This window comes from Ambystoma mexicanum, chromosome 14, assembly GCF_040938575.1.
Source record: "Ambystoma mexicanum isolate Mex_15411 chromosome 14, UKY_AmexF1_1, whole genome shotgun sequence".
NCBI classification, from domain to species: Eukaryota; Metazoa; Chordata; class Amphibia; order Caudata; family Ambystomatidae; genus Ambystoma; species Ambystoma mexicanum.
This window is the reverse complement of record NC_090940.1, coordinates 606395339-606422795: the sequence shown is the minus strand read 5'-3', so window position 1 is coordinate 606422795 and position 27457 is coordinate 606395339. Positions and strand designations below refer to the sequence as shown.

The following is a 27457-nucleotide window of genomic DNA, read 5'->3' as shown; positions in this document are numbered from 1 at the left end:
TCTCGGCCCACCTTCTTGAGTGTGCATGGTGCACGGCATGTCGCGGCCCTACTCGTAATGCGGGGCCAGACACGTTACCAACCCACACTCGGCGTAAACGCTGCTAAACGGCCCCGCAATAGATTGGACAAACGTTCCCTCTTTATTTCCTTGCTTGGAAATGGGCAGTTTTGCTCTAGGGACATACGATGGCTGAGATTTTTTGTTGAATGCACCCCAAAGGGCAGGCTTGCGCTCTAACTCTTCTGGGCCACAAAAACCACTGAAAGGCTATAAATCAGTGTCAGCAAGCGGCTGATAACACTTCTGTATACTCCCTGGGGCCAGAAGTGCTAACGAGCACTGCAAAGCCCCAGAAGGAATGAAATCTAGAAGGGAATATACGGCCGTGTTGTAAGAATGCTGCCTGGCAACAAGGGGGACACACTGAGGGTGCTAACAACTGAAGGGGTTGAAAGGCCCTATCGCCGTCCCGTCAGTCCAGGCCTTTAGCTGACATGCATACTTGCACTGCGGCCCACGTCAAGGATCGCCCTGTTTGCTCTGCGCGAGTGCGATAAACGACGTGCGCTGTGGGGTTAATGGTTAGCAAGTCTCGCTGTGGGCGGTCCACTTCCGGTCTCTGAAAGTATATAGAGTCCGCGCCCTGGCCATTCAGAGACCAGGTGAAGCCAGGCGGACCTCTCGGTGAATTGCGTAAGCACTGCTTTTCTTTTGCTTTGAATGTTACATTTCGCTGAATGCTGTGCGTGTGTGCATTTAGGAAGGTTGTTGATGATAAGTCTACCGTGACAGCACTTAGAAGGGGGGGATCTGGTATACAGCGCTGGGCCAGTAAGCGGAGTACGAACATCTCACGCTGCAGTAAATTGCATCATGAAGCAGTAGATTGGATGGAATGGGCGATTCTACAAATGTATGGTTGGCAGCATGGATAATAATATCCTGAAGTCATCCTTGCCCACGTTACCCATTCCATTCAGGAGTCCTTTGTCCAGTCCTGGTAGTACATTTGCAGTCCGCCACGTGTAGTCCTCGTCAATATAAACCCCGCACCACAGGTCCCAGAATGCAAAGTAAAACACAGTACTAAGTCTGTTGGCGCGTATGTATCACTTTCTCATATTGTGCTCCAGTGCCGCTAAGCTAAATTATAAGGACTGTTCTGTGTGTTTGCCTCTATGTCGGTTAGGGTAATTGAATGTGTCGGGTGTTGCAAAGTTGTACAACTGCAGGGTTGTCCAACTCCAGGCCTCCAGTGCCAGATCCATGTCAGGTTTTCCGGATACCCCTCATTACTATCCACGCGCTATAAATTATGCTAAATGTATGCACATTTTTCATGGTGAATAATCACGTGGGATGTCATGAAAACCCATAAGGATCCCGACCTTCGAGGCCTGGAGCTGGACAACCCTGCGGCCAGATATTACATCCTAGTACCGCTGTGCACGCTCGCCACATCCAATTCAGCCTGTCCCAACTGTATGCATCGGTCTTTGCTTGCAGCAGAGGTCTGCAGCCCCTGTTATGAACTACGTCTCCCATGATCCCTCTTAATCGACTGCACTGGTTAGGGCTGATGGGAGTTGTAGTACAAAACACCTGGGCCCCAAAGCTTCCACTCCACTGCTTCAGAGACGCGTGTGAAGGCAAACAGGTGGTACTGATTTCTGCTGTAGATCGACGCCGTCTTAAAGGAATTGCAATTTGCATTGGAAAAGGGACTTTAAAAAGCAACAGTAATGCTAGTAGTATTTAGTAAGGTGGAAAGATGTTTGTTTCGAGCAGCTCAAGTAAGGGAATAGTTATTCGTGGGGGGGGTGGGATGTTTATTGTGCATTTGTTAGGCGCTTGTCTTCTGTTTCAAAGCGCTGAAACAAAACGAACTTGAATGCGCTGAAACACAGCGAATGTTGAAAAAAACGAATCAAAACAACGAAATTCAGCAAAAACTTCCTTGAACCCGAAGGTGCATTTTTTCGTTTAAAAACGAACCAGTCTCAAAAGGCCAGGGTGGTGGTTAGATGTATGGATATGAGCGGTAAGGGAGGGTCACTCGCTCACAATGGCTTAAGCCTGTGCTTCACAAGCTGGAATCCCAAGCATTGCCGACCTAGCCGTTCATTCATACATTGAATCGGGGAATCACAGCGAGTGCTGCAGCGCCTACACGAAGGAGGAGGAATCGGGCGTACACTGCCGTGTGAAAAGGTGATACGGGCGATGTTGGGTGGTGGTTGGGGTTTTATTCGCCAATTTACTGTCCGTGGCCAGGTTCGTCCCTCTGGCCATTCCCTGCACAGAGCACACCCTCCTTCTGGGATCTCTTTGAAACAGCTCCATCAAGCAGAGGCATTCAGCTTGCTTCTGTGGCAGGCCTGGCAGTGTTATTTCAAAGCAGTCCTCTAAGAGTTAAAGGCTTAAGGCTCGATTCATAGCATTTTTTGCCTGGTTCAAAGTGATTTTGCAGTGCTGAAAAGTGTGATTGCACCGCCGACACCAACCCTGATTCATGGAACTGTGCACATTGTATTTTTGCAGTGCAAAGTCAGTGCACAGTCATTTTTGCAGTACAAAATGACTTTGCACTGCAAAATTACACTTTGCACAGTTCCATGAATCGGGGTTTGTGTCGGCAGTGCAAAGTCCCTTTGAACTAGCAAAAGTTCCATGAATCGGGCCCAAATTGCAGCCGAAAATGGGCTACTGGTCTACTAAAAATCTCTTAATCTGGTGCGCCTTGGGCCATGTCATTTATAAGCAGTACGTGTGTCCTGGCATCTCTTCCTTGCACTTAAGCCCTTTTAAAAACTAGGATGGGCAAAGCCAGCAGTTTTAGCTTCTGTATAGGCAGTAGATGGGGATTAGCCCTCCCAAAGCCACCCTTGCACCCAACCCACAAGAAACCCATATCCACTCAACAACTATTGCACTACTTTCGCATCAGTCCTCCCAACAACCCCACTCATCATAGCTAGAGCACTGTGGAAGCCAACCACCGGATGTGGCAACCATCCTGAAGTACACCCGGACCATAGCTGTTCACCCCTGCTTCCGCCCCACGCCCCCACCACTGCGGTACTCCCGCCCTGACATTCCCAAACCTCACAGCAGCCCACACTCCCAAAACTCGGAAAATGTACAAATGCTGGTCCTCCGACCACCCTACTGCCCAACCACTATATACCTCACCCTGGGGGTGTCACTCCCTTGCCACTACCAAGCATACGCATGTGATGTGGCGTACGTTCATCACCCCTTCGCGCACCCCAGTAAAACCTCATGCATGCACCCTCCATGTCCTCTGCTGTATCACCTGCACCGCATCCAGTTCCTGGCTCTTTCACCTGCACTGTGTTAGGAAAGACGTCATAAAACATGTAATTTTCCCTCCATGTGGCAACCCCCAAACTTTTTGTTGATGTTTTACACCCTGATGTAGACTTTGCCAGAGAAGCGCAGCCTTCCACCGCACTCCTCTGGGCTTTCGCTCAATTCTAATGGGGAAACTGATATGCCCTTAAGACTGTCAGTACTGGGAGACTTCGTTTTCCTTAGTCCTTTACTCATGTTGCAGCTTTTGTGCAACATGAAACAAGAGTGCACTGTAACTTACTTTACCGAGCTCTTGGGTCTCTAGTCATTCCAAAGGCCATAGAACCTCTCGCTGGACTTATTATGAAGTGTGTCACGGACAGGACTGGTGGCAGCTATCATTTCTCTTGTCTTTTGAACCCTTTTATGCCATGTTATCCGCGCTTACCGCGTTTGGCACGAGTAAGTGGCCTGGCTCCAAAATGGCCATGCCACGAGGTTCTTTGTCCTGTCCTCTGACCGTCTTGCCCCTTCACCTAGGTCGAGCTGACCGTCCTTATTTGGTCATTCACTTTTCCGCGAAACACAACACTTTCGCGGGCTTCTGCATGCCTGGTGTGTATGCCTCCAGGATGTGGCCTGGGATGTCTGGTCCCAAAACACATCCTGGGTGCCGGAGAGTCTGGAGTGTCCTGAATGCCTGGGACAACTGTGGTCCATGTATGGTGTGAGTGTTTGTGAGCAGATCTCCCATTGGGTCCTCTCCGTTTTGGCACGAAGGGAACTTTGGATAAGAGGAGGCTGAAAACGCCACTACCATGTCGATCTCCTGAGTTCACACCGAATGAAGGAGAAGGAGCCAAGTATCCTGCAACAACAAGCTGAGTCGAGGAACCACTGGTGACCCACTGAAGGTTTGGCACCCTGAGCCGCTGTCGTCCTGTGAGACCCCTCTGCATCTCATCGTCCTAGAAGGTCTGCGAAGGCGCTTCGACCCATTAGAATAGTGGGAACAACTATTCTCGGCACCTTCATCAAACCCTGCAAGTAAGCCTCTTTGGAAGGGTCCCTGGGCTGACCATCTTATGCAGGACGTTTTGCTCTGGCACCGCCGCCGTTTCGGGGAAGCCCTCGAAACTTGGTCTACTGCTTGTTCTGCATCCACGGCACCCTCGCACCGAATTTCGTACACTTGGCATTCCCAGGTCTGAAGTGAGACGAGTGCGCCCGGCCCAGAGTAAACGCGGTTGCCGTGTTGCCCTGCTGCGGTAACGACCTGTGCACGTCCGCTGCATTTGGGACACCCTCGACCCTGCATCCTGCTACACAGAATCTACATGGTGTCGAGACGTCCTGATCCTCGCAGCTGAACCTGCCAGCAACGTGAACTGAACTGGAGAAGTTTGGGTCTGCCTGCGTCGGGGATGGTGAGTAGTCCATACCCCAACCAGTGGCCCCTCGCGCAGGAGCCTGTTTCTTTTCTACTGCTGTTGCGAAATAGGGACTCTATCCCGCACTCACCCTGCCTCTGCCCACAAGTGGAGGCCTTGTAGGAGTAGTGGGGACTCATTCTTCATCACTTCATTCACCTTCCTGAACTGCCTGAGATCCTTGAAGAGACCCTATGTTGTAAATTGGCACAAGCACGTGCAGGTACTTTTGAGCATAAGGCTCCTCTCTTCGTAGGGCTCGGACTTCCTCCTAGTTAGGTGTATTTCTGATGTCGAACTGGGTCTAATGATTACTTGCACTGCCTGTTTTCCTCCCCATCTAAGTGGTCTACATATTATATGCCCCTAACTCCTTGGACCCGTTCGGTCTTGTGTGTGTGTGTGTGTGTGTGTGTGTGTATATATATATATATATTTGTAATTGGAGTAATTTGTAAGTGGCCCTGATTTGTGTGCTCATTGAGGTCTTTCAGTCACCCTCACACCTCTTGAGACTTAGTCTTGACCGCCGCCATCGCTACCCTGATTGATCTGGCTTGTCCAGGGGTTACCCTGTTCAAGAAACTAGGCTGGCCTTCTGAACCTCTGCCCCTCCAGGTCTGAGTTCAGAAATCCATCTTAATACACTGCATCTAGTTCCTGGCTCTTTCACCGGCGCCGCATCTAGTGGCTGGCTCTTTCACTGGCACCGCATCTAGTTCCTGGCTCTTTCACCTGCACCGCATCTAGTTCCTGGCTCTTTCACCTGCACCGCATCTAGTTCCTGGCTCTTTCACCTGCACCGCATCTAGTTCCTGGCTCTTTCACCTGCACCGCATCTAGTTCCTGGCTCTTTCACCTGCACCGCATCTAGTTCCTGGCTCTTTCACCTGCACCGCATCTAGTTCTTGGCTCTTTCTTGGGCAGGACTGATATGTAGTGGTAATTTCTCTTCTGTGAAAGGATGGTGAGCTAAAGTCTCTGGTTGAGACTCTAACCCGGGATATAGGCCGGTAGACGAGAAACTCCCAGAATCCCCCCCCCGCTCCCTCCCTTGTTCTTTCACCTGCACTGCACTCTAGTTTCTGGCTTTTACCTGCACCACATAGTTCTTAGCTCTTCACCCTGCAGCTAATTCCTGTTTTTTTCACCTGCACTGCATCTAGTTCTTGGCTCTTCGACCGGCACTGCACTCTGGTGGCTGGCTCTTTGACCGGCACTGCACTCTGGTGGCTGGCTCTTTGACTGGCACGTATTTTAAGCAAAGAAAAGGACAATTACCCCAGTTCTCAAACTCGATTTCTTAAGAATAGTGCACCATCAAGGACTTGCAAAAAATCCTAATCTATGTAATTAGGAAACAATGAAGTCTATTCAATAATTTACCCACATCCAAAGAATTATAAAAATATATTTTCCATTAATTTGAACTCATTAAACATAATCTAAAAAACCAGGGGGTTTCTCAATTGCAGACATTCTAAAAACAATTTTACTTCATAAACAAGTGAGGTTAGTACGTGGAAATGTTTTTTTCAAAGTTTGCGTAAAATCAAATAGCGTAGGGAAAAACAAAAACTTTGTACTTACTATTGCACAATCATAAGGAGGGTAATAGCAGAGATATATAGTTCATCCAACTCTGTCAGTAAGGCTTTTGGTATTTGGAGCCTGTATGATGGTCGACATATGTTTTGGTGTGTTGCATTTGATAAGACACTGGCACTGTATCAAGTCCATGGCTCTTTCACCTGCACCGCATCTAGTGGCTGGCTCTTTCACCTGCACCGCATCTAGTGGCTGGCTCTTTCACCGGCACCGCATCTAGTGGCTGGCTCTTTCACCGGCACCGCATCTAGTGGCTGGCTCTTTCACCGGCGCCGCATCTAGTGGCTGGCTCTTTCACCGGCGCCGCATCTAGTGGCTGGCTCTTTCACCGGCGCCGCATCTCACTGGCGCCGCATCTGGTAATTGCCAGTTTCCCATGAGCTCTTGCTCCCCACCCTGTTCACTATAGACCCAGACCATTAAGTTTCTATACCCATATCCGCTGGACCAGCAGCTCACCACCTTTACAGACTTACGATGCGATAATAACAAGACATAGTCCTGGCAAATTTGATGGAGTAGTTCTGATAAGTGAATGTTTCGGGAAACTATATAGCAACTAGTGAAACACGAGAACATCCTTTACAAGAGATGAAATGTTGCGCATCAAGGTGCGGTTGTGTTTGCGTTCTTTTCTGGACTAGAGACTAATTGTATGGACATTTTTACATTTGCTTGCCACTCCTTGTTTTTACAGAAAACTCCCAAAGAAAGAAAATGAGGTCTGCCCTCTACCTCTGCTTACTTGCCTCGGCGCTTTATGGGCTAGTCATCTGTGACCATCATGAAGGCCACCAGGACCAAGGAAAGGGAGGGCAGCCCGGCCACTCTGGTCATGATCACCACCGCCATCATCATCACCACGGTGGGAAAGAACATGACCACAAACCTCACGGAAGCGACAACATGACCTGCCACAAAATTGCACCCGCCCTCTCTGAATTTGCCTTCAGTATGTTTCGCGAAGCCGCAGCGGCAGGCGACTCGCACAATGTCTTCTTCTCGCCGGTGAGCATTGGCATGGCCTTCGCCATGCTGTCCCTGGGGGCCAAAGGTGCCACGCGGAGCCAGATCTTGGAGGGCCTGGGCTTCAACCTGACAAAGCTTCCGCTGGCTGGTGTCCACGAGGGCTTCAACCACCTCATCCACAGGCTGAACGACCCCAGCAGCGACCTGAAACTCAGTACGGGGAACACCCTCTTCATCCGGCAGGGGTTCAAACTCCTGCAGAACTTCCTAGATGCGGCCAAGGACGAATATGCGGCCGACGCCTTCTCAAGCAATTTCCAGAATGAAGCCGAAGCTATAAAACAGATCAACGATTACGTGGCGAACAAAACGAATGGGAAAATTGTCGACTTACTCAAGAGCCTGGACCCAGACACTAAACTAGTTCTCATCAACCACATTTTCTTCAGAGGTAAAAACAGAACGTCTGGGTTGGACTACAACTCCCATCAGCTTTGGCCAGACTGGTCAATGGTGAGGGATATCCGGAGACGAAGGCTATGGGTCTGCAAACTTTGGCCCTCCATATGTTTTGGACCACCACTCCCATCAGCCGTAGAAAGCATAGTCAATGGTGCAGGATCATGGGAGTCGCAGTCTAAGACATTTGCAGAGTTGCATGTTACAGACCTCCGTCTAGGGTTTCATGACCCATATAAATATCCTTAAGTATTTCTGTTGAGATTACTGCCCTCATACAGTAAACTGAATTCCATTGGTGTTTATCACTTTAAAATGTTGCATACGACTTTAGACTCACTATACCCACCGGTAACTAGCACTGGCAAAGCCGATAGGTTTTGACTGTCAGTACAGCCTCAAATTCACCAAAAAACTGCAGGCCAAGATCAAAGGACACAAATACAACGGAAACCTAAGAAGTTCAGTAATCTTTACAATACTTGACACAAACCAGGCACACACTTTCAACACAGAAATAGTTGAACACAAGAAAACACTGCCCTGTTAAGCCTCATGGGCTGGTTTCATTAACTTTGCAGCAAAGTAAACCTATAGCAATTCGAGGCACACATACTGCTCACTTTTAAGCAACATCCAGTGCCAGAAACCTACAAACTCGAGGGTCCAAATTGAAATTCGAGGCGCAGGAGCTGGAAGTAGCTTCCTGGTATCAGAAATTTCCTTGGACCCGGAGTTGGCTCTCCTGAACCAGGAGCTATTGAAGTGCCATGAATGAGTTCTCTGGATGGCGTCTATTTAATGGACGAATACACAATACATTCATATGTGCACAAGAAGAATGCAAAATGGAGAGATTGAACAAATATGTTTGTTCAGGAGTTTAAAATTGGGGATGCACATGTCACAGCAGCCACTGGGAAATGCACGAAAGGTTGTGGAACTGGCTCTTTTCCACACTGTGGCATGCACCCACACATGCAACTGCCACCATAAACCCCTTTCTTCTTCTATGTTGCTCTTTAGGTTGCTCGTTGCACTGTTTCTGTTTGTTTTGCAGCTGCCACTCATTTTGCCACTTCCTAACTTTACCGCTAGTGCCACCTATTTTTCTGCAACGGCACCTTACTCTCTCTTTCTGCCTCTGCAGAATGAGGAGCCAATAGATGTTTTGCCACAAATCTAACTTCTGCATGAAAACGATACTTTGTGTCCAGTACACGTGACCATCATGCTTCAAATATCTTCAACAGGTTTCCTAGCACAAACATCCACAACACATAAAATGAATGTTGGCTATGTATACTAGGCCTTGCAAATTCTTAAAAATCCCACAAGACCTGTAGGGAGAGTTCCTTAGTTTACATACTCTATTTATTTATTTTTATTTTATTTATTTATTTGTTACACGCCCAAACCCTCAGGTGTCACGGCGAGGAAATAAGATGCCTTAGGAATTAGTCATATTCATACATTACATTAGTTGCTTTACATGATATAGGTTACAAACATATTCATAAAAATATACAGTGGCCTAAATATTCACAGCAGTATCCGGTGGGAGGGGACCTATCTTTGGGTGCTAATATTGGTTGAATAGCCAGGTTTTTAGCTGTTTCTTAAAGATCGTGAAGGAGGGTGCTTTTTTGATGGTGGTGGGTAGGGTGTTCCAGTGTTTGGGGGCTAGAGTGGTGAAGCTGCTGCCCCCTGCTCTTGCGGTTTTGAATCGGGGGGGGGTCCAGGAGGAGTTTGTCGTTGGATCTCAGTAGTCTTATATTAGTTTTAGGATGCAGAGTGTTGTTGAGGTAGATGGGTCCTTTTTTAGTGATGCATTTGTGGGTGATGCATAATGTTTTGAAAATGATGCGGGCTTTGATGGGGAGCCAGTGGGCATCTTTCCTGGTCTTGGATATATGGTCTGATTTTTTTTTTTTATACCTAGCGCTGCCCTCAGGACTTTGTTTTGCAGAAGTTGCATTTTGTCTAGGTTGGTGTTGGAAGTGCCCAGTAGTAATACATTACAGTAGTCCAATTTCGATAGGACCAGTGCTCTGGCCAGGGTGAGGCAGTTAACTGGAGACAGAAATTGGCGGCTGAGTGCAATTAATTTGGAAGTGTAAGCCGTGGAGGAGGAAAGTACATTGATCTGTTTAGTCATGGTCAGGCTAGCATCGAGGTACACGCCCAGTGTTTTTACTTGTTTTGATACTGGAATATTGGTGCCGTCGATGTTGATGGTTGAATATTCTGGCTGAAGGGTTGCTAATTTGGCTGGAGCTCCTACGATGAGGACTTCCGTCTTCTCATCTTTAAGACATAGGCTGTTTAATGCCATCCAGTTTTGTATGATGGCGTAAATTTTATTGATGGTTGAAGTGTCCTGGTCATAGTTGCCTGTAAGGGGTATTAGGATCTGAGTGTCATCCGCAAAATTTGTGTATATGACACCCATACCCTCTACCTAAGAGAAATGCACTTGCCCCAAGGTGACTGGTGACCAAATATTTACCATTGCTTTTTGTAAAATGGTGCATGTCGCCATAAGCACATTGCATACTTGACAGAATTGCACGAAATATGAAGAGTGAAACTTGTATTTGCCATTTACTGCAAACAAAGTGTGTTTGCAGTAAATTAAAAATACATTTCTAACAACCCCATAATCGCCAGCAAGGTTGAGTATCATGCACATGGTAGTTGGCCTTCATAAAAACTACTTGCCAATGCTAGTGGGCTGGTAGACTTTGCGAGCCCTGTATATCATACGCATACAATGTATGTTGGCTATGTATATTTGTGTGGCACTAGAGGGCTTGGGGAGCCAAACATATCTCCTGCTAGCTTGCTGGCGCCAAGCTAACCAGGCACTTCCAAGCTAAATAGCTCCCAGCAATTTCAAACCCTGAAACTATTAAAATACTTTTTTGTATAGTGCCTTAATCTAAAGCGCTTTACATAGGACATATTTACATTATACTGTTATTACCCAAACAAAATTTCTACTGAGCAGGATGAAAGGCTGTGTTGCTGGAATTTTAGCCTGCGACCTGCAGATCAAACACAGATCACAGCAACAAGCGTTTAACCCCCTGAGTCGTTTTACCAGCATTTATTAATGTGCCTTTACAGGATTGCATGCTACATCCCCCCCCCCCCCCCACAGAGGCAAATGCTTCTCTGCCCATGCTTAATATTCTTTCAGATAGTCTGCTTACATTTCAGTTCTATAAATTAGAAACCAAGGAAAAGGCTAACTTTGTGCATTCCCTATACTTCTGCAACAGGGAACTGCAACCTTTGGCTCTCCAGATGTTTTGAACTCCCATCCACCCAAGCCAGCATGGGGCGGGATCATGGGGGTTGTAATCGAAAAACATCTGCTGAGCCAAAGGTCGCAGACCACTGATGATTATTATTATTATGGAATTTAATAATCGCGGACCCGGCTTCGAGAAGCACCAGAAAGCTTTATAGAGGTATACAACATTACAGATGCATAACGCAGCGCTATACACCAATACAGATGCATAATGCAGCACTTTACAGCGCTATACACCAATACAGATGCATAACGCAGCACTTTACAGCGCTATACACCAATACAGATGCATAACGCAGCACTTTACAGAGCTATACACCAATACAGATGCATAACAGAGCACCTTACAGAGCTATACACCAATACAGATGCATAACGCAGCACTTTACAGAGCTATACACCAATACAGATGCATAACAGAGCACCTTACAGAGCTATACACCAATACAGATGCATAACGAAGCGCTTTGCAGATGTATACAACATTACAGATGCATAACGGAGCACTTTGCAGAGGTATACAACATTACAGATGCATAACGCAGCGCTTTAGAGGTATACACCAATACAGATGCATAACGGAGCGCTTTACAGAGGTATACAACATTACAGATGCATAACAGAGCGCTTTACAGAGGTATGCAACATTACAGATGCATAACAGAGCGCTTTACAGAGGTATACAACATTACAGATGCATAACGCAGCGCTTTAGAGGTATACACCAATACAAATGCATAACGGAGCGCTTTACAGAGGTATGCAACATTACAGATGCATAACGGAGCGCTTTACAGAGGTATACACCAATACAGATGCATAACAGAGCAATTTACAGTGGTAACAACAGAACAGGTACTGCAGGGGTGGGACACAGGAGGGGAACAAATTGTTGCAAATTCCTAATACACTATAAAAAAGAGAGCTTCAAGGTGTTCGCTCATTAATTCTTACTTTGGGGAGCACAAATAACCCCAAACCGATTCAACTGCAGGACATATAGGGCCTGATTCATGGACCGTTTTCCTGTGGGATTGCGCCATTATAAAACAATTCCATGAATAAGGCTTACTAAGACACAGGAGAGGAGGCCATCACTTAATCCGGTTTCTATTTTCCTGATTTTAAGACTTAGGGCTGTAAGGTTACCAGATGAAGCCAAGTCACCGGGGGCACCATACTCCAGTCCTGGCCTTTGATATTATTTGATTTTACTCCATTGTAGGGACCCAAGACTACAACTCCCAGAGTGCAATTGATAGAATGAAAGCCCAGAACTGGGACATTGGGTCATCTGGTAAAGTGTTACTCTAAAGTTGACGTGTCAGGTGCGTGCAGTAACTTCTAAAGAGCGAAGAAAAACAGCAATACTTAATGGAGTCTTGTTAAGATGGTAAGCAAAAATAGAGTAATGCAACCAGTCTCGGCGAGTAAGTCAACAAGTCTACGTTAGAAATGTGGCATAGCTTCCTTTTCTGTTGAAGAAACGAGAGCTGGTCGTACTATGCGAACCACTCTCTCGGTTTACAGTGCTTAGTGTTGCGCAATTACAGCTGTGTTTCCTTTTTCTTCTTTTGAGGACAATGGGAGAACCCGTTTAATGTGGAAATGACAAAAGAAGGCGACTTCCACGTGGATGCCAACACCACAGTCAAGGTGCCCATGATGCGGCGCACTGGGATGTACAGCCTGACGCGCGACGAGGCGCTTTCCTGCACCGTGCTAAAGATGCCCTACAAAGGAGGCGCTTCGGCCATGTTCATCCTGCCGGATGCGGGCAAAATGAAGCAGGTGCAGGACGCGCTGTCCGTGGAGACCATCCGGAAATGGCTGCCTGCTTTAGCGCGCAGGTAAATCCATGCTCGCAGCTGTGCAAGTGTCGTACCGTTTGCTTGGCCGACGATTCTCCATGCAAATGCCCTTGTGCCCGGCGCGCTATATACATGAACAAAATACAAATACAAAGGAGCGCAACCCCCAGCGTCCGGAGTCGATCATTCAAAGGGATTTGCTTATTAATTTCCCAAATATCCTGTGACGGCCTCATTAATGCCTCAAGGCTGACCCGTGTTTCGCGGCAATGGGCACTTCTTCAAGGCAGATTGAGCTATTATGTCTTTTGTCTACATTGTTTTGACTAATAACTTTTTTTTTTTTTTTGCACAATTGTTTTAATACTTTTTATAAATTGGGCAACAATGACAGCTATTACCGGTGGGACGAGTCTGGCATGAAGTGCTATATTAAAACAGGATACTATTATATCCAATTTTAAGCAAAATATGTTTGTCAATGGAAAGCAGTGCCTCTTTCCACATGTGTATGAAACATGTATTTTTTTTATCATTTTGTAATCTTTCTGCTTTGCACCAAACAGTCATACATTGGTCAATGTGCATTTGCCAAAGTTCACCATTTCTACCACCATGGATCTGAAGAAGCACCTTGGAAAGTTGGGCATGACTGAAGCTTTCTCCGATCGGGCTGACTTCTCTGGGATCACTGGAGAACGAGATCTGAAAGTATCAAAGGTAAGATGGCTGACCAAGGAACTGTGCGGCTGCTGTGACAGTATGGCCCGCTACAAAGAACCACGCTGGCTCTGATAGCAAGTCCAAGGGTGTTTATTGAAATTCTTACAGACAGGATAGCTGTATCTCTTGTGGCAAAGGTGTCTGGGCCTAGCAGGGCCTGGGATGTTGGCACCACGGCCGCCCCTCTCTACATTGCCTACCCTGGCCTTGTGCCCGCCTCCCTAACCCAGGCGTCCCTAATGGGGGATGTTAGTAGCTCTCGGATCAGTAACCCCTAACTATTGTCTTCTGACTGGGACTAATTCTGTTTTCCCTGAGACGATGGCTACCTGTCTCCCTAGGGGTCTTCCAGGCTTTCCCTAACCTACTCAGTAGTCTTTGGGAATTAGGGTTGGTGCCTTCTTCCGCAACCTGTGTTACGTTCACTTCTCTCACACCTGCTCATACCTGACCCTTCACTATACTTGGTCTCTTTAAGATGTTCTCCTCCCACCACCTCACTGTCCCTCCGGTCTCTCACTCGGCCTTTCCACCTCCACCCTTACTATCACTTCTATCTCCAAATATCCATCTACTTCCATCACCCCCTTCCTCTCACTCCTGCTATTCATCTTGTTAAAATCTCTGTTCCACTCTACTCCAATAGCTACTCCTATTCTCCCACTCAGTCGCTCTTCCCACTCTCTTGTCTATTATTGTTCCTACTTCGTTGCTCACACTGTCTCGACCCCACACTACTACTACTGTCAGTTTGGTTATCTCTCTGCTCACTATGCGCACTATCGCCCTCTACTACCAACTACCACTCTAATGCCCGTTTCTCTCACCTGCCACTCCTGCTGCCTGTCTTTACTCCCACCTACTTCTTACTACCTCTGCTGCTACTTCTAGACTACCTGCACTACTTACAGTCTTTGCTCTCGTACACACAAACACTCCACAGACCCCTTCCTTATAAAAGCCCCCGCTCTCGCCTCCTCAAGTCTCTCGGACGTCCTCCACCACCTCCCGTCCTCACCCACTAACCAACAATAAAGCATTCACACAGGCCTGCTTAAATACCCCAGCCCCTCCCAAGATTGGCCAACTTACCTTAGTGAATCACCTACCCGGCTCCAGGGAGTGTCACAGGGGAAGGCCATGGGGGGGAGGGTGGTGTCTAAAAAGGGGCTTGTATGCCTGGACCGTGCTCAGGCCCCAGGATGTTGCATGGGGCACTCTTCCATGGGGCCCTTAAAATAGTAATTACTTCCCTTGTGGTATGGTGGCTAAAAGCCCCTGTGGGGGACCTTTATTCAATAACGAAACCAATCCCTGGTGGCATAGTTGGCAATGGGGAAGGATGGCTAAAATTCCCTGGTGGGCTAGTGCGCAGACAGTCTGCTGGAACCTGCCGGTATTGTGGTTGTTTGTGGCACCTCTTGCTGCCACGTACAACCTTGCTGCGGCCAGTGTTGCCGCGTTTGCGGCCTCCCACCAACCGCCCCTCAATCGTTCCAGCGTCTTCCTGCCAGCTGCGCTTCTCCATCTCTGCAGCTAAGGTGGGGGTGGGGTCTGCCTGTACTCAGGCCCCCATTGGGTTGTGGGGGTCTCCTCCCGACGGGGCCATAGCGCTGGCCTTGTCATATATGGCCGACCATTGCATCTTTTGAGATGCTGGCAGCACACTTTCTTGATCTGATGCTCCCACTCACCAGTGCTCTTCGAGCACCAGTGGAAGAATGGAAGATCTAAGAAGTTCCTCTTATTCTCTAGGTGGCAGACACAAATAAAACATGCGCAAAGCAATTAAAATGCTAGATTCTTATCCGCCATGGGATTATGCGCTACTGCCGTATGGTCTCTTCTGGCGGAGTCTATCACTTGGGCTTCAGATCAAGAAGGAAGAAGGATGGTAGTTACCCGAAATTGAGCAAAGCTATCGGAGTTGTTTAGCAACTACGATTCATGGCCAAGCTCAATAACACATGTGTCGCAAGCAGGGTGATGCCGCCAAAGACTGATTAGGAAGACCAGTAACAGAGCTGTGGCTACCACCAGGGCGAGGACACACAGGAATGCTTCCAGGTGCTGTGGACACAAAATATTGCAGCAAAAAGGCTGTGGTTTTGCTGCTGCAATCATGTAAAGGATGCGGGGGACACCCCCGCTCCCCTTAAATGGTGAAATGGGGTACACCTTTAACGGGTCAAACCACAGCATTTTTGCTGCTATTGTTTTTGTACTGGTGGCATTTTTGCTGCTATTTTCTTTTTTGTACTGGTGACTTTTGTGTGGCGATTGTATCACTGCATACCAGAGGAATCATTGGCAAGCTGAATATGTGTGGGAAGCAGGGATATTGCACTGAAGAATCATTGGAAAACTTAATGACGTGTGCGTACCAGGAGGATGACACTGACAACTCATGTGCACGCTGACTAACGTAGGTGCGGGTAGCATCGTGATGACGTAAGAACAAACCTGAGCATGGTCAGTAACGGAACTGTGGGTAGCAGGGTGATGCTGCCAAAGGAATTGGCAAGATACTTAACACAGGTGGGTGTACGAGGGAGGTGACATTGAAGACCTTTTTGAGCAAGCTGAATGACCCAGGGTTGGGCACCAAGGGGTTGGCACTGAAGACCCACAAGCAAGCAGAATAACAGGTTTGGATACCAGGCTGAATAAGGTAGGACTGGTTAGCACAGTGATGGCATCACGATTCATGTGTAAGCTCAATAAAATAGGTGCGGGTAGCAGGCTGGTGACACTGAAGATCCAAGAGCAGGCTGAATGTCAAAGGTGCGGGTAGCAGGCTGATGACACTGAAGACCCAAGAGGAAGCTGAATGTCAAAGGTGCGGGTAGCAGGCTGATTACACTGAAGACCCAAGAGGAAGCTGAATGTCAAAGGTGCGGGTAGCAGGCTGGTGACACTGAAGACCCAAGAGGAAGCTGAATGTCAAAGGTGCGGGTAGCAGGCTGATGACACTGAATACCCAAGAGGAAGCTGAATGTCAAAGGTGCGGGTAGCAGGCTGATTACACTGAAGACCCAAGAGGAAGCTGAATGTCAAAGGTGCGGGTAGCAGGCTGATTACACTGAAGACCCAAGAGGAAGCTGAATGTCAAAGGTGCGGGTAGCAGGCTGGTGACACTGAAGACCCAAGAGGAAGCTGAATGTCAAAGGTGCGGGTAGCAGGCTGATTACACTGAAGACCCAAGAGCAGGTCAAAGGTGCGGGTAGCAGGCTGATTACACTGAAGACCCAAGAGCAGGTCAAAGGTGCGGGTACACTGAAGACCCAAGAGGAAGCTGAATGTCAAAGGTGCGGGTAGCAGGCTGATGACACTGAAGACCCAATAGGAAGCTGAATGTCAAAGGTACGGGTAGCAGGCTGATTACACTGAAGACCCAAGAGCAGGTCAAAGGTGCGGGTACACTGAAGACCCAAGAGGAAGCTGAATGTCAAAGGTGCGGGTAGCAGGCTGATGACACTGAAGACCCAAGAGGAAGCTGAATGTCAAAGGTGCGGGTAGCAGGCTGGTGACACTGAAGACCCAAGAGGAAGCTGAATGTCAAAGGTACGGGTAGCAGGCTGATTACACTGAAGACCCAAGAGGAAGCTGAATGTCAAAGGTGCGGGTAGCAGGCTGATTACACTGAAGACCCAAGAGGAAGCTGAATGTCAAAGGTGCGGGTAGCAGGCTGGTGACAACTGTTTCGAGGCTAAGGGTCCACTAGAACCACTCTAATCCTAAAGTATTGTTTACATGTAACCCAGAATGTCTCACACGCTGTTGCCCATTGGTTCCATGTGCAACGTCCAGTAGACTCCTTACCGTCATGCCTGGACTTGGGATCAGAGTAGGACAGTAGCTGCACGCTGAAAGTCACCAGAGACATGCAGTGTGCTTAATGGGAAGCCTGTTCCTGGCCTACAAAGGAGTGCTGCCTGCAAGGATAACACCGCTGCAAGCACACCCCAACAATCCATTTCATAAAGCATGATGATCGTAAGCAAACCCCGACAATCACATACAGAAGGAATTGATCATCCCAACCAAATTAATTTCTTTATTTTATTTCTTGTAAAGCGCCACATGCCCATGGCCCTCGGGGCGCACAAAAAGGGGACAGACAGACAAGACATGGCAAACATAGAAACTGAGTGCGAAAGACAGTCCGAAAATGAATTCAGATCCCACAGCACTCACTGCCCCCCCCCCCCCCCCCAACTCCCCAAACTGCACTTGCGCGATCTCAATGCCACTAGGCCTAGTAAGATCGTTGCCTTTTCTCCCTCTGTTTCCCCTCCCTTGCTTCGTCGCGCCTTGAAACACTTGTGTATAGGCGCGTTATAAATATCATATTGAAAAGTCCTAGAAAGTCAAATCCTCCTGCAAATTCCTGAAGAGGTTAACTCTATGTAAGCAATTGTAGAACGCTTGAGGCAGTCCTACTCGTGCACAAACCCTCACTCCGAAAACGTACTAAACGCAGACACCATACTCAGAAATGATGACTCAAACACTTAGCACGCAGCGATTATGATAGCTGCGACATTTCAGCTGACAATAGCAAGGATGGTTATAAAAACCACTCCCCATCACAGACGAGCAAGAATCCATTCTCCAGTCCAATAACTCTATGCAGTGTATATGTACATGTCACCTACTAAAGATACATGAACGTACTGGTGGCTTAGGTACTTAACCCTGCGCCTTCCATTATATCGCCTTGGAAACAAGACAAAGCAACACAAGTTCGATCCCCGGGGTCTGCGCTTTAGAAACCTCTGGGTATTAAGCGCATTATAAATAAAGCAGCTAAGACCTATTCCTGTAATGGCGCCTTGGTGCCCCCGGGCTGTGCGGGCGCTTTACAAATGCAAATAAATAAATGCATCGCTCAAAAATATAAATGGTGCACAAGGCTGTATACGAACGCCCCATCCGGTTATGGAGTTTACTAAACAGTGGGCGACTAACAGCGGCAAATGGCTCAACGTGTAAAGCGAAGACGTTCCTCCTTTGCTTAAGCGGATTGGGTTGGGCATCTTCACGCTAAACATGTAAGTGAAAAACCGCAACCCCGAGTCCGGGTTAATTCTCTTCCCTGCTGACGATAGCCCAGTGTTGTAAAGCCTCTCCAGCACTCAAACACAGACCTGCTGTGGAGTCTAGATTAGTCCAGGTAAGGCTTTATTATACAGTATGTACATATTCCAGTTACTCTTATGGTATTTACAGTCGCGTATGGACAGGACCGTATCATAGATGGGTATTAACAGAGGAGCAGCCCCGCCGGCCATCCTATCACCCCAGCTCAGGCCCCAACTGACACTCCTAGAACATTCACTCACAGATCCACACCACATTCCACTGAGCTGCTCATTCATACACCACCATTCTGATAGCAAGCACCCAGGCCAGTGACAAGACAAGACTTACAATATAACATCTCTCTTTCATACCAGATGCAACCACAACATGCAACGCCCAGCCTGCCGTTAAAGATGGATATCCAGAATCGCTAACTTCAATGGCCATCAGTACAGTTGTTTTCGCGTGATGCGCCCACCAGGAAAATAGCACGCACCTCACTCCACTTCAGTGTGCGCAGGGAACAATCCTCCTTCACACTGCACAGAAGTATCTTTACATGGATACTATGACATACTATCGGGCGTAAGTCTACCTCCAATGGTTCTTTACTCGAACCTCTCCTCCTCAATCCAGAAGCTCACAGAGAATTCTGGGAGGTGGAAACAGCGAATGCCCAGAACACAACACTACTGCATCGCCAATCCCTGCAGCAGCCTGAGTGATGTCGCCATTATGGGCAAAGGCACCGCAGAGGAACGATCACCTCCATGCAGTGGCATCGCCAGGAATCAAATTTAGGAGGGGCACAGAGTGGGCCAAAGACAAAAGTGGCACGGCCGACTATGAAAGGTAATGTGTGACGTCAGAGGCTTTTGTGCACACCAACTACCCACACCCCACTGCACTTCCCCTCCCAGCAGAATGCAGGCACAGAACCATTCAGTGACTAATGGACCATCATTAGCACTTTCGTGGACTACATTCTGATGGGAGGGGCTGCAAGCTGTTCTGCACACTATGTAAGTCGCTGTGCAGAAGCCGGGCAGGAACACCCGAGAAGTGGCGGCTTGTGCTGATGTTCATACTGATGCCAGAATGCATACCAAGATCACTGCTCGCTTTGAGACAAAAGGAGTGTTCGCCGTGTGATATGCAGACATTTGCCTCCGTGAGTGTCACAAATAAACACCACGAACAGAGAACACGGTCACTGCTCGCTTTAGGTAGTGGAGCACAAGAGCAGGCCCAGGATTTCAGTGGGGGGCACGGCACCTCCAGTGACGTAGCTGCCTCCACGTCAACTGCCATAAGGGACACAGAGTGCAGCCTCATATACTCCAGCTGACGCTTTGTCTCACAGGCTCGACCATACTCCCCACAAGCTTGCAGCACATGTGGGAATACGTGAGAGACGCGCTCCTCCACCTCCAAATGAAATTGAGCAATCTCAAGTTCTGCGGAATGATCCTTTTTCCCCAGAGTACACGTGTAGCTGCACGGTAGATGCAATCCTGCGCGAGAAGGGCATGGCAGATTGCCTGTTTTCCCAGCAGCTTTGGGACCACAGCGTCATCGCATTCCCCCATTTCTCAGCCTCTGACCTCCTAACGCCTCTTTGCGCTGAAACCCTCTTCTTATCCTGGGCTCAGTGCCACTTTGCGCCATCTACCCGCTCTCACACACAAGTACTCGCTGCGCAGATATCATCTCTCCTTGCCCTCGCTGCAGGACCACATTCTCTGTCCCCTCTCCTTTTCCTTTCGCCCTGGGTGTTGGGACTCGTCTCCTTGGGGGCAGCGGGTCTTCCTCTCCAGACTCAAGCTCCATTACTGCACCCCCAGCGGCAGTCATCTGTTTCTCTCCCTTCAGGATACATTGACAGGTACCTGTTTTCGCCTTTGACTTCCTCCACATTGTCTGTTCTGAGACCAACTCGTCGGCAGTATTATAAAGCTGCTGAAAGGTGCAGCAGGGCTCTTATGTAGTTTATTGAGTCACAGGTATCAGGTTTCATCGGTTCCATGTGTTAAAATTGCAGAAAAAAGGCTGTTTACACAAATAATCGCGGCAAAAAGGCTGTGGTTTTGCCGCCGCAATCCATGTAAAGGATGCGGGGGACAACCCACGCTCCACTTAAATGGTATAATGGGATACACCTTGACCGGGTCAAACCACTGCATTTTTGCCGCAGTTTTTTGTAAAGGCGATATTTTTGCAGCAATTTTATTACTGCATACCGTTTCATCAAGTCATTAGGTATCAATATCAAGGAGCTAGGATATTATGCAAGAGCCCACTGCCTCCCACCACCCAGGCTACATCTCCATCCACTGCCTGGGCAAGAACCCCAAACAACATAAACATTCTACTCAGTCACACAGCATTCCACACCGACATCACCCAGGTGAAACATGCATGCAGGGGTCAAAGACATCCTCTTCTCTTTTGACATCTAACAAACAAACACAAGATACCACACTATCCACCACATTCTAGGGTTGGTGGCATTTACCAAGGGAATGGTGCTATTTGCAAATGCTCCCTTGTTATAAAGTGGAATGCTGGCCAAAAGCAGTTCACTCCACCAAAAAGTACCCTGTGGCCAAGCTAGCACATTTTCAATCCTTGTGTTTGGTTCACAGGCCAGTCCATGGGGTGGGTGGGAGCTGAATATTCACAACTCGCGTTTCTTCCTTATGTTCCCCGCCGCACGCACTCTTGGTTCCAGGGACAGATTCCTTATTACGGTCCCCGGATTTCGATACGCGAGGTTTGGTGTTCGGGCATTTTCTGTGGCTGCTGCCAAGCTCTGGAACGCCCTCCCGCTATTCTTGCCATCTACTGTCAACCATCGGGAGTTTCGCCGTTCTTTGAACACCCTGTTATTTTGATAGAATTGCTTGGCTGTTTTGTCCTGTTATCTGAAAGCTCTTTGTAGCGATAAGACGCCCCTGGGTGGAAGTTGTACTGTACTTTGTACGAAATGGATAACATAACCAAAAGGGAAGAGGTAAACATTGTCCACAGCTGCCTGAAGCTTCTAAGATATTGTTGCTCTGTTAAAGAGAAGCACAAGTGCTTTCTTTCACTGCACCCAAACATCTTCTGCAAGTTTACCCTAAAAGCGGGTGAAAAGGAAGGCCACCTTCTCGAGAAGCGTCAATACAAACCCTTTTCTTCATTATAATAAAATGTTTCAGTAGCGGCTCGATCCGCTGCTGGATAGGACGTATTTTAGTACTCGGGAGGATGGGAATGGTAGATAAGCCCCCACAGATCCCTGAACCCCCCCAGGTAAAAGGTGAAGCCCGGGCACCTGAGCAAGCAATGTTTCTCCAGGAGGCCTTACTGCAGCCCGACGATATGTGGATGGCGGGCCCGATTTAACCAGGAGAGGACAGGGGAGTAGAGTAAGAGGGGAATCCTGACACAACCTCGAAGGAAAGTCTCACAATCCCTAAACCAGCAATGTCAAAGTCCACCGAACCCAACAGCGGAAACCTGGGCGCAATGGGGGACCACTGCCTAGAGGGAGGAGGCCACCAAGATCACAAATGGTCACTCGAGAGCAAGAGTTTAGCAAAATAACCGACCCTAAGGGGAGCAGTCAAGTCTAGGCACTGGGGGATAAATCAGACTAAGATATTTAGGTCCGATAAGGGAAAGAATTTAGGACTGAGGGGGGAGAATGGACACAGAAACGTGAAAGACCCAAGAGGAACAAGTAAGGTGTTCCAGAAGAAGTAACCAGGACGTAGATGTAGATGCGTGAGCCGCAATGCTCCACTGTAAGTGCCGGGTGTAGATTTGTTCATGTGTGCACCCTCCACCCGCATCACTGCAATGACGAAGAGACCAGAATCATGGACTTTGAGGCATGTGTTATGCCACCTACCATATGATACCGGGTGGGTGACACCGAATAGCAGGGAAACACGGCGAAGGCATCACTGCCCCATACAGATCCGCCACAGACTCCAAGCCCCAGGTCCTGTTACAGACTCTGTTACCACCATACAAGCATTATTCAAGAAAGCAGGTGGAGCCTGACAGACTATCCTCAGCCGTAAAGGGAATTACTACTGGCAGTAATTTGTGCCAACGAACTGTCACACCTTATTGAGGGCAATGGTGTTAGAAGCATCATTTCTGACAAACCATATCAACTCCATCACTGTGATATGCCAATCTTGAGGATCTTTGTGATATGGCTAAACTTTGCAACCAAAGGCATGCATGAAGGAACACTGACTTTACATCATGACATTGTTATGAGTTTGTGCTTGCAGTCATTAACCATGAGTTTTCATCAGTGAAATTGTCAGGAGGCCATGCAGAATGCGGGTTGAGAAACCAAAACAAAAGCCAATTCTTTCAAACTGAGTTTGATACTATGTGGCCTGCTAGAGTTGTTGCTGGTTGCTCAGGGGCCCTCAAACATTTTCTTCTGACCTTGTTCCTCTGTATCGAAAGTTTCTCAGCCAATTGGTCTGTTCCTTCGACCAGTTGCTAATACAACGGCAGCATGTTCATCAGGATGAGGCTAGTCATCACCGAAGTTGCGGCCTTACTTTTACTTGACTCTGTGTTCCCCTTTCATTTAAGTCTCTATTGGACGACTACTCATCCTTCGTTGAAGGGGTCTCATACCTCGGCCTTCCTTCTCAGACTGTCTTGGGCCCACCCGACCTTCGCATACCCTCCTATTCTTTATCGCTAGAGACTTGCCCTCCTTCATGCCAGCTACTGGTTCTTCCACTCTCTCACTCTTTTCCTTTGTCAGCACAACTTCCCACATGAAACCACCACCACCTCCTCCTCTAGTGCTGCCACCAATATCTTTACTCTGGCCACCACCACCTCCTCTATTATTAAAATTACGCTTACTCTGGCCGCCGCCACCTCCTCCTCTATTATTACCATTACCTTCACTCTGGCCACCACCCCCTCCTCTATTTTTACTACTACATTTACTCTGGCCATGTAATTTTCACCTCCTCCGCTGATGCCATCACCTCCACCTCTGTTGGCAGCACTGCTTCCTTCACTTTACTGACACATCCTTCTGTGTAACCATCCCTTCCTCCACTATATTCTCCACCTCCCCCCCTCTAGTACCTTCTTGTCAATGTTTGTATTGCACTCCACACCTTGCCTCTGCCTGCTGCAAGCTTCTTCAATGACCCACACTGAGCAACAGGGGATGGATGCTTTTGTAATGTGTTCCTCTTCCCCATGGGTGAGCCTTTCCGCACGTGTGTTCCCCTATGCTTGGCAATTGGATGAGGGTTGGGATTGCCTTTTGTCCCTGGCTGCACCTCCAGCTGCTTTGGACGCAAGGAGTTGGACTAACTCTATACATGGACTGTCCGCCACCTTGAATGCTAGTTTTCCTTCAGTAGCCTTCCCAGCTGCTGCCTACATGCTGAGGCGAGGTCTTCTGTATTTCCAGTGTGTGAACGAGAGGATGGAAATACACTTGGTAAGATTTCTGGCCACTTTATTTTCTCATTCACAGTGTGAAAGGTGTTAAAATGGTTGTATACTAATTGACCTTTTCACTGACCTCAATTCAGAAGGTCAATTAGGACATATTTGCGGGGGGAAACCCCCCCGCAACCCAAAACCCCCTGCAACCCCTCCATCCAATCCCTTTATATTATTTATAATCCAAAACATATGTAAAATAATATAAAGGTCAATTAGGACCACTATAATTAAGTCAATTGTGCAAAAGGTCAATTTGGGTAATACTGTTAAAATGGAACCCTGGGCCCTCAGAATGATGACCTCTTGCAGGGGAACAATGGTTGTTCAGCTCGGCCTCCTTTGTCACGCTCTCAGTATTCGGAAAGTCGCGGACTAGCAACACTGTTTGTGGTGCTGTGGATTTCATTGTGAGCCCCACACACTGTGAAATGGGGTCTGTAATGTCTTGTGGGGAGCCGATACTGGCTCGACACACATGCTACCATTGTCCCGCTGAAGAGAACTTGAGTGCAAAGGTGTCCGTTTCTGTGTTGGAGCTTTGGGTCAGCGCATTCCCCTTCATGGAGGGTCTACGTCTTTCCCCTGACACGCGCTGGCCCTGAGCCCATTATCCATTGGCTTATGATATACCCCGCGCCTTAAGTCAGTGTCTGGGTAGTCCCCAGAGTTAGGCACGGCGCCTTGTCACAGAGTACACACCTGTAACCCGTAGCTGTGCAATCTGAGGGGTGTTTCATTAAACAATGCATATTATAGTGGATGCCTTTTCCCCCATATATTTGATGGATCATAATATTTAGACTTAGTTTAAATCTGGCGAGTGGCAGAGAAAACTTTAATTGGGAGGTTAACCGGAAATACAGGTGGTGACTCGTCCATGCAGGTGTTCAGATCAGCTATATCGCTGCAAGCAGTAGACCGGAAGTTGGCGTTTATTGCACACATGCTGAAGTTTTATAAACGTGCTTTTGGTGCTACTTGTGTCTTAAAAAACGTGCACAGTGTTCTATTGGCTGTATATGTGGACCAGAGGCGACGTTATTTAAAGAGAATCAGTAGAAAGGAGCCCTCCACTCGTATGACCACGGACGAGCACGCGGTTGCTAGTGGAGGACTAGGCGTGACCATAAGCGGGCCAAGGCCAACTTTTAACTGTTCCTAATCATTTTCTAACAGCAAGCAATTTGAGATCTGTTTCCATTTAGCCTTCATTTTCCCTAATTCTGTTATTAATGTATATTTTCCAGGCCGTCCACAAGGCAGCGTTGAGCGTGGATGAGAGGGGCACCGAGGCGGCGGGCGCCACTGTCGTTGAGATCATGCCGATGTCACTCCCGCACCGGTTTGCGATAAACCACCCCTTCTTTATGACGATTTACCACAAGGAAACCAGAAGCACCCTCTTCATGGGGAGAGTTGTTAATCCCAATGCAGCATAGGTTTGCTGTTTCTGGACGTCTTATTGTACGTGAGCATAATAAAGTGACGACGTGGTACACTGTGGACTTGTTTGATTTTGTATTTTGTTTAATAAAATAAGGCAGCATAAGAAATACTTACAGATTCATAGATCACAAAAAATAGAGGGTTCAAAATAAATGTAACCAAACGGCCGCATTTGGTCTCCCATTGTTTCCACAAAGTAAATTAATTGGTAGTAATTTACTAAGTGGAAATTACTTCGCCAATTATAGATAATTGTGGGTTAAGGTGTGAAAGGGGTGTGGGGTCTAGGGTAGTGAAGGGGGGGGGGGAGTGTAATTTGGGGGGGTGGCCCCATTAAAAAAAAAAAAAAAATTCGAAGTAATTTCTACAAAGTAAAGGGCAACTAAGTCTTCTGTCTCGTAGAAATTACATGGAACCATTTTAAAACTCTGCCAATAGCTCGAAAGCAAGTGTCAGTGGACCCTACTACTAGTTCAGTGGTGCACTAAAAATGACATTAAAGGGGCAGTAAATGTGTTGCCACCACTTTACATGCTGCATTACTCCATCGCTGAATTCCGAATTTGGAGATGAAATGTAGGATTCACCTCCATCAAAAAGCTGAAGGTAGATCTTTCATTTGACCTCCTCTAACAGGTGGATTTACCCCACGGAATTACCTCTCACTGTAAATCCACTAAAATGGGGATTTACACTGCAATGCTGCCCTCACAACCCTGTAGTAATGTCATGAGACCGAAGGGCAATAACAGTAAATGATTTTGGCAGAAAAACAGCGAACTGACTGCAAACTGGTAATGACGCCCTGTGTCTCGAAATAAGTAGAGGGTGAAGTCCAATTTTATCTAAGGATTTGGAGAGTAGTGAGGTTTCAAGGGAAAGAAAAAAAATGGGTGAAAATCAAAAGACGAATCAGACTCTTAGTATGAAGCATATGACCCGGGTACCTCCAAAGAGCCACTCCATGTGAGCTCATTTTTTTTTATTAAGATTGTCTTAAAAAGGAAAATATTCTAGCTGGCTTTCTTGGCTGTGCCATTGTGACTTTCAGTAGTGCCGTAGATGTTTGGGTGATTCCGGACACTTTCCATGGCCAAAAGTTGCCAAAGTGAAGTCATTTGTATGTGCTGGTGATAGGGTGCCGAGGTAATTCTGTACTTGGAATTCCCATTGACTGCAATGTCTTCTAAAGCTGTGCCTCTGCCCTGACGCACTCACCAAATTGGGCCCCCAATTGAACACATTCTCAAGGGAACGGCTCTGAACAAAGTTGGGTGGCTAAATGTTTCCCGCGGAGCAGGGTGGCAGAAAAGAGAACATAGTCTGGTTCAGTGCTTCCTGTTTGTCATGCCGTTTCCTGGACCATCTGATGTGGGTTTATAGCGCCAGACCTCTGTGGAACGAGATCTGTAGCGCCGCTCTTCCTGTAGTTGGGATTCAAGCACTGATGAATGGTTGGTTAGTCTACTTGGTTGATTTATTTCAGCGCACAAAGCCCTCGGGCATCCAGGCACCAGTTACAGAAAAGTGCATGGTACTTGGTGCGAGGTATTGTGAAGGGTATTACCCAAATTGTTCGTTTACAACTGTTCGAATGAACAATTGACCGAATTTAAAGGGTCTCACAATTGACATATATATATATCGGTTTGGTAATATATAGGGGTTTTGGGGGGTTTGTCGTTGGGTGGGGGGTTTCCCCCCACATATGTTACAATTGACCTTCACAATTCGGTCAATTGTCATTCGAACAGTTGTAAAACAACTCGTATACAACCATTGTGAAGTGCATTTGA

The 27457-nt window shown here is 47.6% G+C and overlaps 1 protein-coding gene across 1 annotated transcript; it reads left to right on the top strand.

The window, feature by feature from the left end:
* Positions 1–610: 610 nt before the first annotated feature.
* On the top strand, positions 611–25718 carry LOC138527009 (alpha-1-antitrypsin-like). Its single transcript, XM_069637991.1, has 5 exons — positions 611–696; positions 7054–7776; positions 12683–12953; positions 13481–13634; positions 25463–25718. Exons 2-5 carry the CDS (start codon positions 7074–7076, stop codon positions 25652–25654), a joined length of 1320 nt encoding a protein of 439 aa, XP_069494092.1. The 5' UTR covers positions 611–696; positions 7054–7073; the 3' UTR covers positions 25655–25718.
* Positions 25719–27457: the final 1739 nt, after the last annotated feature.